The sequence below is a fragment of the Polypterus senegalus genome, chromosome 1 (genome assembly GCF_016835505.1).
Source record: "Polypterus senegalus isolate Bchr_013 chromosome 1, ASM1683550v1, whole genome shotgun sequence".
Lineage (NCBI taxonomy): Eukaryota > Metazoa > Chordata > Cladistia > Polypteriformes > Polypteridae > Polypterus > Polypterus senegalus.
Window position 1 is genome coordinate 244,731,276 of NC_053154.1, and position 17,417 is coordinate 244,748,692.

General features: G+C 40.6%; 1 protein-coding gene across 3 annotated transcripts in view; it reads left to right on the plus strand.

Annotated features, from left to right (window-relative positions):
• The window catches only part of jmjd1cb (jumonji domain containing 1Cb), a 354,346-nt gene extending 347,049 nt beyond the window's left edge, over nt 1–7,297 (plus strand). For all 3 annotated transcript variants that reach the window (XM_039771144.1, XM_039771154.1, XM_039771164.1), the window contains 2 exons: nt 1,134–1,265; nt 6,331–7,297. In XM_039771144.1, coding sequence (XP_039627078.1) covers nt 1,134–1,265; nt 6,331–6,426 — 228 coding nt within the window. In that variant the 3' untranslated portion in view covers nt 6,427–7,297. The remainder of the gene's footprint in view (nt 1–1,133; nt 1,266–6,330) is intronic.
• The last annotated feature ends 10,120 nt before the right edge of the window (nt 7,298–17,417 follow it).

Sequence of the window (17,417 nt, forward strand, 5' to 3'; positions counted from 1 at the left end):
TGTGTGGCATTTGTGAACGCTTGTGTTATCGACATCTGCTTTGCGGAGGCACTTGTTGCTGGGCGCTTGTCAGTCTCTTTTTGTTTTTTTTGAGCCATGCACTGTTCATATTCAGTAACGTGATTGTGCTTCAAGTGTTGAAACAAATTGGTGGTGTTACCTTTGGGCGTCGAAACTGTTTTTCTACAGTGTCTACATCTGACTTCATTTTGTTCGATGTCATCCTTACTGAAGCCAAAATTTGTCCAAATGACGGAGACTGCGTTTTTCTTTGGTACAAGCTGCTCTTGTTGCTCAGTTGTGTCAGTGCTTAAGCTCTCCATGCTCGACATGTCGGCGGAATAATGTAACGTAACGAAGCGGGGTCACGTGACTCCACACGCGGTAGTGTTTTTAAAGGGAAAGTAATTGAAATAATCGACCTGGAAAAATTTGATCGATTATAAGTTCTGAATGTCGATTTCGAGAACTTTTCGATTAATCGCCCAGCCCTACTTCCAGAGCAACCACAGAATCTCTGAAGCACATAAGCCTGCTGAGTTTGTGCTCCCTTTGGTTCCTGATGTGCACTGGGAGCTTATCCATTGTGTTTGCCAGTGGTCTTACATTGTTCATAATGATCAATGGCAAGTAGAGTTTGTACTTTCTCCTCTTGTGGAGCCGGGCTCATGCTGTCTTTCCCTGACGACTATTCAGTACATCTGCTGTCATCCCTGCGATTAGGTCTGGTGTTCTGGGAGACAAAGGGCAGAGACCAGTAGTTGTTGTACAGTGTAAATTAGTGCAACTCCTTCCTCACATCTTCAGTTATCCGTGTCATCCAAAAAAAAAAGTTGCATACAGCACGAAGACAGACATACATGGGAGCTGCTGAAGACGGACACTCTTAGCAGCACCGGAAGTGTCATCACTACATTTGTAATTGTGCATCCAAAGTGTGTTGCTAGGTATTTTGAATGATCAAGGTGCTCTCCCTCTAAAAGTTGACTTATAAGAAAACATTCTTTGTATTTTTTCACTTATGACCACTTTGTTGAGTAAGCAATGTTTCTATGCTTAGGCCATTTTATTGGAAAATAATTAACTTTTCCCATTAGTAATTTTTTTTTCTTTATTTTTGCCTGTCTTTGCAGGTGCAGAATCTTCACAGTTGTGTGCAAGTCATAAATGACTTTGTATCTCCAGAACATGTGGTTCACTCATTTCATTTAACACAGGAACTGCGGTCCTGTAAGGAAGAAATCAACTACGAAGACAAGCTACAGGTAAAATAACCTAAACAATTCAGTTATTTTAAATATTTCTCAAGTTTATTCCTGCTAGTTATTATTGTACAGGTTATCCTTATAAATTAGTCACATTTGCTTTCTGGTTAAACAACAGTCCATCGCGAACACACATTTAAATTTTATTATGGCTGCTTTCTATAGTGATACACCCCTATTACAAGTGTAGAGCTATTGGTATGATTGGTTACTTAAATTTATGTATAGGTATCACTAAAGCAGTCCTCCACTCCATTCCCTATCCTGGACTTTTGAAGACTCTTAACACAATGTATATAACATTAATTAATTGATTGTTTTTTTTAATTTGATACTATATAATGAATAGTATTGAACTGTAAAAACATTTTTATTGAATAGTTCAGTGCAAAGTTATGGTCTACCCTATTGAAACAAAACCGTAGGTTTGAATGATTCTATAAGTAATCAGAAACTAACATGAATAATGTATGTTAAAAATGACATCAATTGGAAGCTTATAAAGCATAACAACTGTGTGAACTATTACAGATTCAAAGTAATGCAAATAGGTAATATGACTCGTGTGAACATTCAAAGAACATTCTTTGGATGAAATTGTGTTACTTCATTAGTTGTGATTAACACTAGAATTACCAGAGCCTACGAAAAAAACTCGTAAATCCGTCCCACCTTAAATCGCTTTACACCTCTCCGCCAGCGTCCTTTGTCTTCTAAATGTGCTAATAAAGAGAAGCTAGAAGCAGCCGGCTATTCCATCCCCCCACCAATTTAGAACGTGCACGAACTTCTCTCAGCTCCTGCCTTGATTGAGTATCTGGGAGTAAAGTGGAGTTTTAGAGTGGAAATAATAGATCGTTATTTGGAACACACGCATTTCATGTCTGTTCCGTTTCTACTGTAATCTGTGTAAACACATTGTTAAAACAGAAACTTTTTTTATATTCTAGTAGTAGATGACAAAATAAAATGTTGGCATAAATTATATAATGTATGAAGCCTGATGTCCAAATATCAAAGAAATATTTTTACAAAAGGTACAAATATTAGACAACAATTGCGCTTTTATTCAAAAATATAGCTGCAGAAAAAAAAGCCGCCTTAACATGTGACATTGACACCCACTAATTACGATCGCCTCCGTGGCGCAATACATTCGGCTACTGACTGGAAATGAAAAGGTCGCGAGTTCGATTCTGCACTATTCCATTTTGAGAAGTAAACTGCTTTTAGTCTTACTATTTTAGAATAAAACCATACATTTGATTTCAGTCTGTAACAGCTGATGTAATTTATGATCCTTGTAAAGGTTAGCTTTGTTTTTTTTTTTAAATTCACTTTTCATTCTCTCAGTCGCGTTCAGAATCAATCCATACAACCCTATCTGACACGGCTGTTTTCACATAAAGACGCGCTATAGCTCTGCAGTGTACCACGATGCATACTAACGCCCCCCATCCCCAAAGGGTTCTGACACACAAACGCTGGCAAAGCTGCCTTCGTATCTCACCGTCACTTGATTTTCTTTTTATTCAGTTTTATTGAGTGTTCCTGCCAGTCCCCGCATGTTGCTGTATGCTGTTTCTTTTGTACTCCAGGACATGCAGAGGAGAGAATGGTAAAGAGCAGTAACTTCGGCGCTATATGCAATCATCAGACACTCCCCATCTGCCCGTGTCGCTCAAACACAGGAACATATATTGGTGTAAAAGTATAACAAAAGTGCACTTTTATTCAAGTGCACTTTTTCCATCACCTTTTCCTGCAGGAAGCAATGTACACACTTCTCTCTATGCTGTGGTTTCTATTACACACCTGAAAGAAAGAGACAATATATGTGAAAACATCATCGCACTAATGCAATATTATCTGAAAACGAACAGCGTCGGATCGGGTGTGAATTTATGCAGGATGTGGAAATTCTCTGATGTGGGATCAGTTCTGTATGGTTGTGGGTGTTGGTGTGAGTGGTGGACATAACTGGAAATTACTGTGAATGTGCATGGTGTTTTGAGATAATGAATAGAGCTGCAAATTACAGGGAATTCTCAGTTGTTTGTTTTCAAATAATATTGCATGTACTGAACTATTTTAGAATAAAAACATACATTTGATTTCAGTCAGTCTGTAAGAGCCAGTGTAAATGCATGATGATTGTAAAGGTTAGCTTTTTTTTTTTTTTAATTCAGTTCCATTCCCTCAGTCGCGTTCACGATCCCCCATAATCTGACAATGCTGTTTTCACATAAAGACGCGCTATAAGTCAAATGTGATTTATTTAGAGACGCACTATAGTTCGAATGTGATTTATTTGGAGACGCGCTATACTTGTGATTTATATAGGGAAGAAAGTACAATGTCAGGTGCTCATTCAGTGTAATAGGAACCATAGCACAGAGAGATGTGTACACTGCAACAAGTACACATGTCGTGAATGTAGGAAGGGTGTGTGGGAATTGATAATATTTGAATGTGATGATTTTATATAGCACGGATCAGAAATCAGCAGTTCTTAGCATTGCACCACGCAAGCTGTCATATCAACTGCCTATTGTAGCTTGCTTTATTTTTTCTTCACTTATAGTCTAGAATAAAAGTGCACTTGTTTTGTTATTCTTGTACACCAACATATGTTCCTGTGTTTGAGCGACATGGGCATGCTCAAAAAAATAGACGTGTAATGCCACGAAAAGTGAACGCAGGCACTGCAGTTCGCAAGCATTGGTACGAGAATGCAGTCACAAGAGCGCTTTATGTGAAAACAGCATTCTCAGATGGGGGGGGGGCGGGCATTGGGGGTAGGGAAGGATCCTGAACACGACTGAGAGAATGAACAGTGAATTAAAAAAAAAAAAAACCTAACCTTAACCATAAATTACATCGGCTGTTACACACTGAAATCAAATGCATGTTTTTATTCTAAAATAGTAAGAATAAGAGCAGTTTACTTCTCAAAACTGATTCGTGTGGGATCGAACTCATGACCTTTTGAATACTAGTCACCGGCTGATACCATTACGCTACCGTGACAGCTGTAGCAAGTATGTGTCAATGTGGCATGCTAAGGCGGCTTTTTTCTGCAGTTATATTTTTGAATAAAAGCATGCTTGTTCTGTTATATTTGTACTTTTTATGAAAGTGTTTGATATTTGGACTTCAGGCCTCATACATTATATAGTTTATGCTTACATGTTGTCATTTACTACTACAGTATGAAAAACGTTTGTTTTAAAAATGTGTTTACACGGATTACTGTAGAAACGGAACACACGTGAAATGCGTGTGTTCCAAATAATGATCTATTATTTCCACTCTAAAACTCCACTTCACTCCTAGATAATCAATCAAGGCATGAGCTGGGAGAAGTCTGTGCACGTTCTAAGTCGGTGGGGGGATGGAATAGCCGGCTACTTGCAGCTTTTCTTTTATCAGCACATTTAGATTACAAAGGACACTGGCGGAGAGTTGAGAACGGTTTTAAGAAGCGATTTAAGGTGGGACGGACCTACAAGTTTTTTCGTAGGCTCTGGTAATTCTAGTGTTGTTAAAGGCAAGTACGCTGATTCATTGATCCAGTCAGGCAGGGAAAGGCAGTTTAGAAGGCAGCAGCTTGAAAGGATGTCTCTACATGGTTTCAGCAAAATGGGCTTTTGTAGGCATTTGTGAGGACTTGTGATCTAATAAAATTTACTACAAAACAATCGGGAGCTTTTCCAGTTCACAATTTTAATTGCCAGCAGTGTTAAGAATTAAAAGGTAAATGACTGTGCAGGTAGGTACTGTGAAAGGCAAGGTATAGTCCACAGTACATTTCTTACACAATTATTTATATGGTGGTTATGAGAAAAAATAGCAAAAGTCACCTTATAGTGAATGTGAAGAAACTCTTGGTTTTTCTGAAGCTTTTTTGCATTAAGAAATTACTTCCTTAAAGTGATTTGGAAAGGCAAAACAACAACAACTAAGAAGCTATTGTGCCAGACAAGTACATGAAGCCATAAAGAACATTTGATACTATAGCAGAACAGCAATCTATAATACACCTTTAAATCATTTACAGTAATGAAGGATGGAATTTTAAAATCATTTTTCAATTCCTCAGTCTTAAACATTATAGTGTGAGCCAAATGCAACAGAAAAAAATCTTTGGATGGCTGTGTAGGCCTGTGCCTATAATGCAATGAGTAGACCGTGTTTAGCATAACCACCCTGATTAAAAAATGATGGGCCTTTAGTGATCTTAGTTACAAATAATTAAAAGGTATAATATTGAAGATGGATATTACTTAGAATTAAGCAAAAATGAAGGCATAACAGCTCTGACAATTCACACTTCTCCCAAAGAAGTCACTTCTGAAGAAGGCTACCACAGATATCAAATGCACTCGCTGCATTACTTGTGAATCCTTTATAGAAGGAGGTACTGTATACAAAAGATGAGCTCTTCTGTGGTGTAAGAGAAGCAACATTAGACTTTTTTTCTGCACCCCGACTGCATTAGTACTTTCTACTCTGGTCTTCCCAAACCAAATGCAGCCCTAAAATGCTGGTATAGACATTTTCAGTTAGTAGTTTTTGTTTGATAGTTATTCTGATAAGCAAAACAGCCTATCGGCATCACCTGTGGCTGCAGACGTTTCTGGAATGTATTTCTGCTGGCTAACTCTGTTCCTATGTGCAATGTACTTTTTTCTGTAATACTAGAATCTGCAGGACTTGGGTGTTCATTTCGATTTACTGAAGTGTGCTATATTAAACGGGCTCAGATTTATTAAACGTAACATCATTGTGAAACAACTACAAAGAAGTGCTTCAGTTTGTTTTCCATGTAGCTTGTCTGGCTAATCAATTACCTTTATACGAATATTCTGCACAAATGAACTAGGACAGAATGGCAGAGCTCAAAATTCTTGTCCATGGATTGCTTAATAATTGTGGGTATTATGGGGTGTCTGCATCAGCCACACCAGATGTATTTTCTTATGCAAGCATATCTTTTTTAAAATCAGTGGGCCATTTGGCAAGTGTACTAATAGATTTCTTCTCCTCATCCTTCTCCTTGCAGGTCAAAAACATATTTTATCATTCTGTGAAAGATGCTGTAGGAACATTAAAACGGTGCTGTGAAGAACAAGTAGACGAGGTGCAAGAGACCTCATGACACACGCTCCCCTTTGGCTGTTCATGAGACATTTGTTTTTCTTCAAATGATTTATGCACACAAATACTAGCATTGAAAACCTGCCGTGCCAAGCTGACCTTAATGGTATTTATTTGTTACAAACACCGTAGCAGTATAGTTAAGTGAATCACAAAAACTGTGATACATGTGAGTTGTGGTAAGTGCAAGACTATGGCTAATATATTTATAAATATTACAGCATAATGCTGTGTGTTGTATTATACTGTATGTAAAAAGTTTGTTTAAATGAAAAATAACAAAATGGTGTATTTATTTTTGAACAGAATTTAAGAGTTCTATGCTATGTATGATCAAATGTAAATGTGAATTGTACAGTTTGCTATAAACGATTCTGCTGCAGTTGGCCACATGGAGACACGTCCATACCGGGAGGAGTGGCAACGGATACCAGCTATTGCCTCTGTGTAATCCTTGCTGAAACGCACAGCCATCTTGTCATATCTTTTGGAAACTTAACCTGTATACAGATTTAAAAACCTGCCAAATTATTGTAAACAGTGTAAAATGATGTAAAGGAAAATGACTAGAATTTACATACACAATTAAAACAATGTATTAATAACTATTCACTGTATAATTAAGAGACATTTACAAAAGCTGTAATTTATTTGACAGTTGTCTCATTTTGTTAAAGTTTGTTATGAAGTTTTGAAGTTAAATAACTTCTCAAACGTATTATGCTTTGTAAATATTATACATATATACATTCAATGATGTATTTTTTTAAAACATGGCTTGCTTCAATTTGGTAAAAAGTGCAAGTGTTACATGCTTTGTACATTGAACTTGAAAGGGGTTTTACATTTTCCATTAAAATGGATTTATCAGATCTTGGCTGCTGTCCCCTTCCTGTAGTTTGTAAGGAATCGCTGTTCTGAAGTGACGGGCAGCTCTGTTTAAGGGGGCACTGCCAGGACCTGGTCATCAACGTAATGTGTGCTGCTTGTGCGCGGCCAGTATTTTCACTCTTTTACGGCGAGTTCTTTTGTTTTCCTTTTGTCCCAGGGCTGCATATTTTTCCAGAAAACGCAATGGTTTCACACATAAATCAACATAAAATACTTATTTATGACAAATGTCAATCTCTTTTATGTTCCATGAGCCTCTACAGTATGTAAATTCACATACTTATTACCTACCTGTATGTCTCAGCACATCAAAGTTGAAAGGTACTTGCTGGAAAAAACCGCTTGAGGTAGTCAAGTGGCTGGTGATCCGTAGTTTCCACAAGCAGGATGAGTCGTTTGATGAACTCCAGTAGTCAGCTTGCCTCCCACGGATGTGCATCTGTGCAATCCTCCCAGGGCAAACGCTGCTTTAGGTGCGTCGGCTACACAAGTGCGTTCAGCAGAGACTGATCAGCTAATGCCAGGTACCTGTCCTTCGTTTTCATCGTTTGCATCAAAATTGGAGTTTGATAAATGTCTGTATATTTTCCTAGGTGAACGTTGCCATAGGCCCGTCAGTTCCATGTTCGGCTGGGGACTGATCAGCTGATGCAATTACTTGGCTTTTGTTTTCGATCTCCAGATCACTTGCATCAGAATCAGAGTTTGACAAGTCAGGTTCCTATTCAACAATCTTAATACGCAAAAAATAAATAAATAATACAGGTGGAATATTTTGTTCTGCACATTCGCTTCACTGTCTCGCCCAGCGTTGACACCATTCTAGATGTTGTTTACTCTCTGCTTCTCACGCACACACAGGGATTTGACGTCAAGTCAATCAGTCTAACAGCCTCATAGCAAAGAGTGTCTACCAAAAACGTAACTCTTGAGTTTATTCTCTCCATAGGTCAGATGTGCATGCAGATCGAGATCTTGACTGTCTGTTCACCTCCACGGCCTGCTGCAGGATGGCCAGTACTGCCACTCCGGTCCATGACCTTAGTTATAGACGCACTGTTTGCATGTATTGAAGATGGCGCAGCGTAGGCACTCGTTTTCTAGAAGTGGGTGGATTCCTGAATATTGTACTATCGTATGCGGCCTTTATAGCCCAGTTAACACTGAGGAAGAGTGAATAATACAAGAGCTCTTCTGTCTGCTAGAGACTCAGTGACACAATTGTCAAGTTAAACTCTAAAGCCATTTTGTTACATAGTCTGTTTTTAGTCAGATGCGAAATTTTATTTTTGTGAAATTGACATCATCTCTGTTTTTTTTAAGTGGAGTCCATGTTACCCTGCGTTTGTGGCGTGCCTGCTTCACGGACTGAGCAGCCAGGGTTCAGAGGCTGCAGCGTCTCTTAATTGCTGCGACTCCTCTTCTCACGTTGCTTTTTTTGTGATTCAGCCATTTTGAAATGGTCTGGTGTGCCTTCGTTGGCCTGCAGTGGATTCCTGTCTCATACCTAATGTTGCATTAAGCATTTTTGAGAGAATTATAATGTTACTTTTAAAATAATTTTTTTTGAAAACCTGTCAGGTACTGTGTAATCTGAGACAATGCTTTTCACCACTTATTTAAATCCATAATCATGTCTCATGCTGGCACTGAAATCTTAAATTGGCATCTAATGTGCCCTGGCAGGGACCTGCGCTTGGTACAAGCTGGGAAAGGCAGCTTCAGAAATGGCAATGCCAAGCAGTTGTGCCCCATGCCTTACAAAGCGGACTCCTTGTGCACCCTGAGAGGGTTTACTGTGCCACGCCATGGTCGCGGTGAGTGCCGCTTTGGCTTGTTTTATAACTTTGGTGTTGGGTGACAAGATGCGCTAAAGTGGTGGTGATGGATTCTTTGGTGAAAGAATTGACTTTGACTTCCCTCACCCAGAAATGGAAGACGCAGTTTCAGAAAAGGCAATGATTCTAACGCACTGCCGTTGTGTTATTATGCCTGTTAGTAATAAGCAAGCGACAAGGAGTTTGTGCATGCGAACAGTACAAAAATGGTGACGAGAAGGGACCGTTCAGCCCAATAAGCTTGCCCATCTTACTCGCCTAGATTGTCCAAAATGACATCAAGTCCCCTGGAGTATTGCACTGCCTGCGGGAAATCTGGCCTTAAATTTGTATCTGTGTCCCCATGTTCATATCGGGGGCCACTGTACTAATTCCCTTCATAATTTTAAACACTTCAATCGTGTTGCCTCTTCATCCCCAATTCATTAAACTGAAACGTTTTAACTCCTTCATTCTCTCCACAGTAACCTTTGAAATTTCTCTATTGCCTTTATGTCTTTTTGGATGGAGACCAAAACTGTACACAGTTCTGCACGAGACCTCACTAGTGTAGATTAAGCATAATGCCCCTTATACTGTACTCCATGGATCATACTGAATAACCTAACACATCCTATTAGCCTTCTTGATCACATACATCTGTTCACTGTCTTGATGTAGACAGTGATGAGTCCAACATGACTTCTAGATCCTTATCATAGGTGTACTTTGAAGTTTCCTGTTGTGTATTCTGATCTCGCCTTATATTTATTTGTTACAAATCTGCCTAACCCTGCATGCTGTCCAAATCCCCATATTAACAATTCAGCTGACTCTCCATTATCTGCTCTCCCATATCAACTGCACATTTAATCCGGTCATTGATTACTAACTCTGCTTACCTGTTGAAGACTGGTGATAGAATACATTTAAAACTATTTAATGTGATACATGTTAATTTTATTAAATTGATAATTGTTGTAAATATCATTACGTTTTCAATTATCATAGATATTTAGTAAAACTTTTTATTTAGTTTATACCACATGTAAAAGAATAGTTTAAATCATAAAAAAATAGTTGTTCTTACTACATATGTGTGACTACTTCTGTATAAGACTATGTAACGTATTGACTGTCACTTGTACCGTATCCTCTAACCCTCTCCTTCCCTGCCCACACTCCCCCTGTTCTACTTCTAGCTCTGTAGGACCCCTCTCTACAGCATCTTTCCTCTTATCGTTATTACTTTCCTTACCAGCTGTCTCTAGCCGGCCCCACACAAACACTAGCTGAGGGAGAGATACTGTATGTGCACCTTTTCTTTCATTTGCCCTGAGCCTTGTTGTGGAATCTTTGTGCGTCTCAACCTCTCTTGCCCAGCGTTTCCTTTCTCGATTATGTTCCCATACAGCCTGCTTCTCAGACACTCATTTCAAAAAGCTTTTGGACCACCAGTGGTAGACAGGCCCCTGGTACTGCTGTGAAAACCTCAAATATGCAGTGCTTCCATTTGTAACTCGGGTTGTGCCTCATTAATATTTAGCAAACCAGTGTAAGTTTGTCTAACTCCTTTTTTGTAGAAATAAAAAGAAATTGTCAAACTCGGAAATTGAACTTTGAACCCCTAAAGAATTGTGTCATCATTCCTACCACTGAATAGCCAAAGCCAAACTGACCAATTGGATTGCTTGAAGGGACCAGATAGACAGACTAGCATTTTAATGGGTGGGCAAAAGTAGGTTTACAGTTGTGAGCATGCGAAAGTTTATTCTTGTACTATTATTCATTTATTAATTATCGTATTATTTGTCGTCTTATTAGATAGATACTTTATTAATCCCAAGGGGAAATTCACATACTCCAGCAGCAGCATACTGATAAAGAACAGATTAAACAGTGATAAAAATGCAGGTATAACAGACAATAACTTTGTATAATGTAAACCCCCCGGGTGGAATTGAAGAGTCGCATAGTGTAGGGGAGGAACGATCTCCTCAGTCTGCCACTGAAGCTGCTCCTCTGTCTGGAGATGATACTGTTCAGTGGATGCAGTGGATTTTCCATGATTGACAGGAGCCTGCTCAGCGCCCGTCGCTCTGTCACGGATGTCAAACTGTCCAGCTTCATGCATACAATAGAGCCTGCCTTCCTCACCAGTTTGTCCAGACGTGAGGCGTCTTTCATCTTTATGCTGCCACCCCAGCACACCATCGCGTAGAAGAGGGCACTCGCCACAACCGTCTGGTAGAACATCTGCAGCATCTTACTGCAGATGTTGAAGGATGCCAACCTTCTCAGAAAGTATAGTCTGCTCTGACCTTTCTTACATAGAGCATCAGTATTGGCAGTCCAGTCCAATTTGTCATCCAGCTGCACTCCCAGATATTTATAGGTCTGTACCCTCTGCACACAGTCACCTCTGATGATCACAGGGTCCATGAGGGGCCTGGGCCTCCTAAAATCCACCACCAGCTCCTTGGTTTTGCTGGTGTTAAGATGTAAGTGGTTTGAGTCGCACCATTTAACAAAGTCTTTGATTAACTTTCTGTACTCCTCCTCCTGCCCACTCCTGATGCAGCCCACAATAGCAGTGTCATCAGCGAACGTTTGCGCGTGGCAGGACTCCGAGTCATATTGGAAGTCTGATGTATGTAGATTGAACAGGACCGGAGAAAGTACAGTCCCCTGCGGCGCCCCTGTATTGCTGAACACAATGTCAGACCTGCAGTTCCCAAGACGCACGTACACACGTACTGAGGTCTGTCTGTAAGAGAGTCCACGATCCATGCCACCAGGTGTGAATTTACTCCCATCTCTGTCAGCTTGTCCCTAAGGAGCAGAGGTTGGATGGTCCTGAAGGCGCTAGAGAAGTCAACAAACGGAATTCTTACAGCACCACTGCCTCTGTCCAAGTGAGAGAGGGATTGGTGTGGCATATAGATGATGCATATATTATTATTAAAGTGTGCTTGAGTGTAGCAGTCATAACCTGCATGTCTTAATAGATATTCTTGATCAGATCCTTTGTTCATATTAAAAAGTGCAGCAGCCCTAGCAGTGACCCCTGGGAGACACCATCTTTTCTGATAAGGTACCTCACAAGGTCTTGAAAAGCAAGATGTGGCAAGTAAGATCATTTGTGCCTCCGTGAATGCGTTCTTCTCATATCCTTCCCAATATCATCTCACTCCATTGAATGCAGTTTTAATGTCATGGTAAGCCTGGCAGCACTGGGATGTAAGGCCGTAAAAAAACCCTGAGCTGGGGTGCCAGTAACTTTAGGAGGGAAATTCAGATGAAGCTACAAAGGCTGAGGATAAGGTAGGGACTCGAGCTGGGTCAGGAGTGTCCTGCTAAGGGAACTTGGAGATCATTTGGGAGCTGCACAAGAGCACATCTGATGTGGCAAGTCTTTAAGACCAAATGTCCCTTGTGTTCTTCACATGCAGTTGCCTCCTTTGACCTGCCCTCACTTATTCTGATTCATTCCACATTAGACTTACATTTCTCATTAAATCACACAAACCATATTACCTGTCAAATACACGAAATAGAACAAATGTAAAAATATTTGATTTGCTTTGGCCTATATGGACCCTCAATGTACCTCCCAGGCCCTTGCTTCTCAGCCTCTGTCATTTTGAGAGCACGTCCTGTCCGCTTTTTGACTACCACCGATGTTAGACGAGCCTCCATTGCTTGCTGTGATGATATCTCTCCTAGTCCTGCATGGAGTTTCCGTCTTTGAAGGCGACTCTGTGCCTTTACTCCTCCTCGTGTGTCTCGGCTTCTCTCGGCCTGCACTTCCTCTTGTTGATTGCATTGCCAAAGGCAAACTGACCAATCAGACTGCTCAGAGGGACCAGGCCAACACAAACACACACTTTAGTAGAGTAGATACACACCGCACTGTGAGAAAATATGTTCCCCTTCCTGCTATTTGTCATAGTGAATGGTCTCAAGATGTTTCAACATAATGTTAACACGTGATAAAAGGAACAGGAATGAACATGAAAGGGATTTTTTAATTGTGACTTGCCACCTGGTTGTCCATTTGGTTTGTCAGTTAACCATTTAATTGATAATTAAACTCGGCCAAATGTAGACCTCACCTCAGTTCACACTGACACACCATGAGACTGAGCGAAGAGAACTCAGGAAGAGACGAGGACAGACTGCAATATACCTCTAAATGGAGAATGTCTGGAACAGAGAAGAGTCCCCTAGGGGGCCAGCCTGCCATTGTTACCCCAGGGCCACAGTGATGACTCCTTCAAGAAGACACAGAGGATTCCAGAAGATCGTCCAAACAATTGCATTACTGGAGGGAGGGACATGCAGCTTTGCTCCAGAGACCCAGATGGTCATTCTGGGTGCTCAGATAGATAGAGCGATCCCTGGGAGGGTGGACAGGCTGTTGGCCAGGTCAGTGATGGATTCAATTGTCATCATCCATGTTGAAGCAAATGACACACATAAGGTCTGGCTTTCAGTTGTGCAATCCAAGTTTAAAGACATAGGAGACAATCTAAACCCTAAAACTGTCAAGAAAGTCACAGTCACAGCCACGCGCCAGTACAGGTAAGTTTGAGGAGATCAGAAGACTTAACCTGTGGCTGAGATCTTCTTGTAGAAAAGAGGGTTATTCTTAGAGGTTTACTCTTAGAAAGATGGGATCCATTCTGTCATGAACAGTTTCATTTGTTTGTTTCAATGGATTGCTGAGGTGTAAGAGTAGGTTAGTTAAACGTAGGGAATGAGGGTACAGGGAGTTTAGGACGGGGCAGGTTCAGAACTTCACAAGAATTTAAAAACCAAAGTGCCGAGTAACTAGTGCTTGAAGGGGGGTCAGCATTCACCAGTATGAAACTGAAAGGGGGAGCAGCCCCCCTCCCCTCAACTGATCCTTCACCGTACCTGTGAGCGCCAGGGAAACTTGCACATCTTCATCAGTCGAGTGTCACTGTATTGCAATAAAATGGCTGTCACCAGTAAGCGGCTTCCACTTTAAGCCCTGACAGTAACGTAAATTTATCTGAAAGTAAAAGTGCCAGAATGGAATACATGAGAAGTTACAACATTGCTTGCCTTAATGCAATGAGGAGTAAGAATGAAATAAATGAGTTAGGATTACATGGAGCTGCACCCAACTTTGATATAACAGGAACAACAGAAACCTAACGAAACAACAGAGACGGCCTGGCGTGGCACACGGATTTAGGAAAAACTGAAGAGATGGGCGAAAAAGTTTACGTAGAATTTCAAAGCAAATGCAATCTTTAGTGAGGATGTTTGGCGTCGATTATTAGGAGTGTCTTACAGCCCCCCGAAGGGAACTATTAGTATCCACATGTTTCAGTGTTTTGGCAAATTGCATATTCTAAAACAAACAACAACAGAAAGAAGGTTTCATTTTAGTAAGGTCCACTTTTAGCAGATATGCTTAAGGAGGCAAGTTTGATGAATTGGGGTAAAATTTGAAGTGTGGAGACATTTGAGGAGAATTGGGGTTTCATCCCAAAATTCAGGAACAGTAAAAACCTAAATTAACAAAAGACGACCACAAGAGATGAGTCGATTGTTTTTGTAGTAAAGAACAGTCAGGAAGGAGGTGAAGAGTATTAGGAATGGTAAAGGTGGGCAAGGATACACCGACTGTAAAATAAATGGCAAATACTTCCTACAAGTAACTGGGGCTACTAAGGAGGCACTCCATGGTCTTTAAATTGCAGAAGCTGAAGTGCGGCTTGGATTGAATGGGCTGAAATGTGACAAATCAGCAGCACCAGGTGACATTTATTCTCGAGTGCTTAAGGAAGTTTGTGAGTACACACAGTAACCCCAGGGAGCTGAGTGGAGTTTGTATGTTCTCCTGGGGTTTCCTCCCACAGTCCAAAGACACGCAGGTCAGCTGAACTGGGGGTCCTAAACTGGCCTAAGTGTGTGTGGCTGGCATGTGTGTTTGCCCTGTGATGGACTGCCATCCTGGCCAGGGTTTGTCTCTGCCTTTAACCCTGTGGATCAAGAAAATCCTCGTGACCCTGTTCAGGACTAAGTGGGTTTGAAAATCTCTGCACACTGAATTCATATCTGAAGACTGCAGGATAGCAAATATGATCTGATTGTTTAAAAGAGGTGACCTGGCTGATTGTTTAAGTAGCTGTAGGCCAGTAAGGTTAATGGGCATCACAAGTACGCTAATGGAAGCAGGGATAAAGGAAAACGTTGTGCAGCACTTGTATGGAGCAAGTGTGTCAGCAAATAGTGAGCATGAGATCAGACATGGAAGATCATGCATCACCAATATACTGGATTTCAAGAGAGGTGCAAAGGGTTATGGTGAGGGAATCTTTTTCAGAGCTAGCTGATGATAAATGTGGTGTCCCTCAGGGATCAGTGCTGGGCATGCTGTTGTTTTTAATAAACTAGGGGGCTTCACTCACCAACCCCCCTGCCTGTGCCATGCATCAGCGTCTCTGTTGCTCACGTTTGTGGATTTCACTTTCACTAAACTATAAATCTTTTAATTCTCGTGGGTGGGCCTCTTCATTGGGAAGAAACACTACTTTTCCCAGATGGCAACACGAATTACACGATCTACAAGTCTCCGACTTAAAGTTTAAAGCCAAACACTATCTACATACTTCTGTCATATCACCTATGTCCATATTTTGTTTTCACTTTTACCTTTTTGTCCATATTGCATTGAATTTTGATTGCGTGTTTGGTCTTATATTGTGACAACACAACACATAACTGCCCGTGACTGAATATCGTTTCTTTCTCTCTACATGAACTGTGTCTGACAAAAGCATTCACACAAATGAGAAATGATTGAACTGTCTGCATGGTTGTATTTGCTTAAAGTCTTGTCTCGCGGGATTTCACTTTCACTAAACCACAAATCTTTTAATTCTCGTGGATACGCCTCTTCATTGGGAAGAAACACTACTTTTCCCTGATGGCAACACAAATTAGACAATCTAAATCGCCGACTTACAAGTTTAAATCCGAACAGTACATTCAATCTCTTTTCACTGTGCCGTTATTTCACCGAGTAATAATTTCTGTTTGCTTGTACTAATGTGATCTTTACTATCAGTTTTTTGAGACTTTTGAATTTTAGTACTTTCATTATCTCTAATAATAGAGCAGCACATGTATCGTGCCAACATTTTTGAATTCTTTATGACATTCTACTTTGTCATCTACTCTTTGTCTTTTATTTCCGGCCCCGGGTGTGGTTAAATCTCTTGGCACAAAGTCTCGTCTCATCTCGCAGGACATGAAATTATCTCTCTGAAAAAGTCTCATCTCGTCTCCCTTCCCAAGATTTTTTTTATTATAATAGAGAGCTGATCCAGTCAAGACTATAATCAATACGCTGGTTAAGTTTGCAGATGATATTATGTGGAAGGGAAGGTGATGCAGAATCAGCTAAATCGTTACAAAGGGACTCGGGCAGTACACGGGCTTGGGCAGATTTGTGGCAGAAAAAATGTAACCTAAATGAAGTGTGACGTGTGGGAAGCACAAACGTTAGATTTAAACAGAGAGCAGGAGGTTTAGAACTGGAAGGGACACTTCATGAGAACGACCGGAGAGTCATGGAGGACTCCTCCTCACTATCTGCTACTGTGAATAATAATTCCAGGTCTGAGAGTGAGTTATGAGCTGTGACATGGGACTGAAGGATTTAACCCTTTTTAGTTGAAGCAAACAGGAATTAAGAGGCGACACGATTGCAGTGTTTACATTTGTGAAGGTGATTTGTACAGTGGCTCTCAATTATTACTTTAAAATAAATTCTGTACTATAGACATGGACAGAAACTTAAGGGCACAAATATTTGGAAGTTCTTCTTCACACAGACAACCAACGCCCCACGGATTAAATTACCAGGTAGTGTGGTAGACAGTAGACTCGAGCTGTTGTTATTTTAGAGAAACTGAGTGACTAGGATGGACAAACTTGTTGGGTTGAATGGCTGCCTCTTGTCACAAATCGTTCTAATGGTCTAACAGCAGGACTCTCCAGCCTCAGCTAAGGGTGATGTTTAGGTGTTCATGATCAGAAACAGACGGAGTGTAAACAAGATTCCTAGGAGGGCTTTACTGAAGGCACCATGAATTCTGCACATTACCAGAATACTCTTTGAGGAAAATAGCCAGTCAGCGGCCCGTGACCTGAAGCAGGACAACAACCCAAACCATAACAGTAAATCTACTAATGAAAAGCTCAGAAGCAAGAAAAGTCGAGCCTTAGATTGGTCAAGTCACCA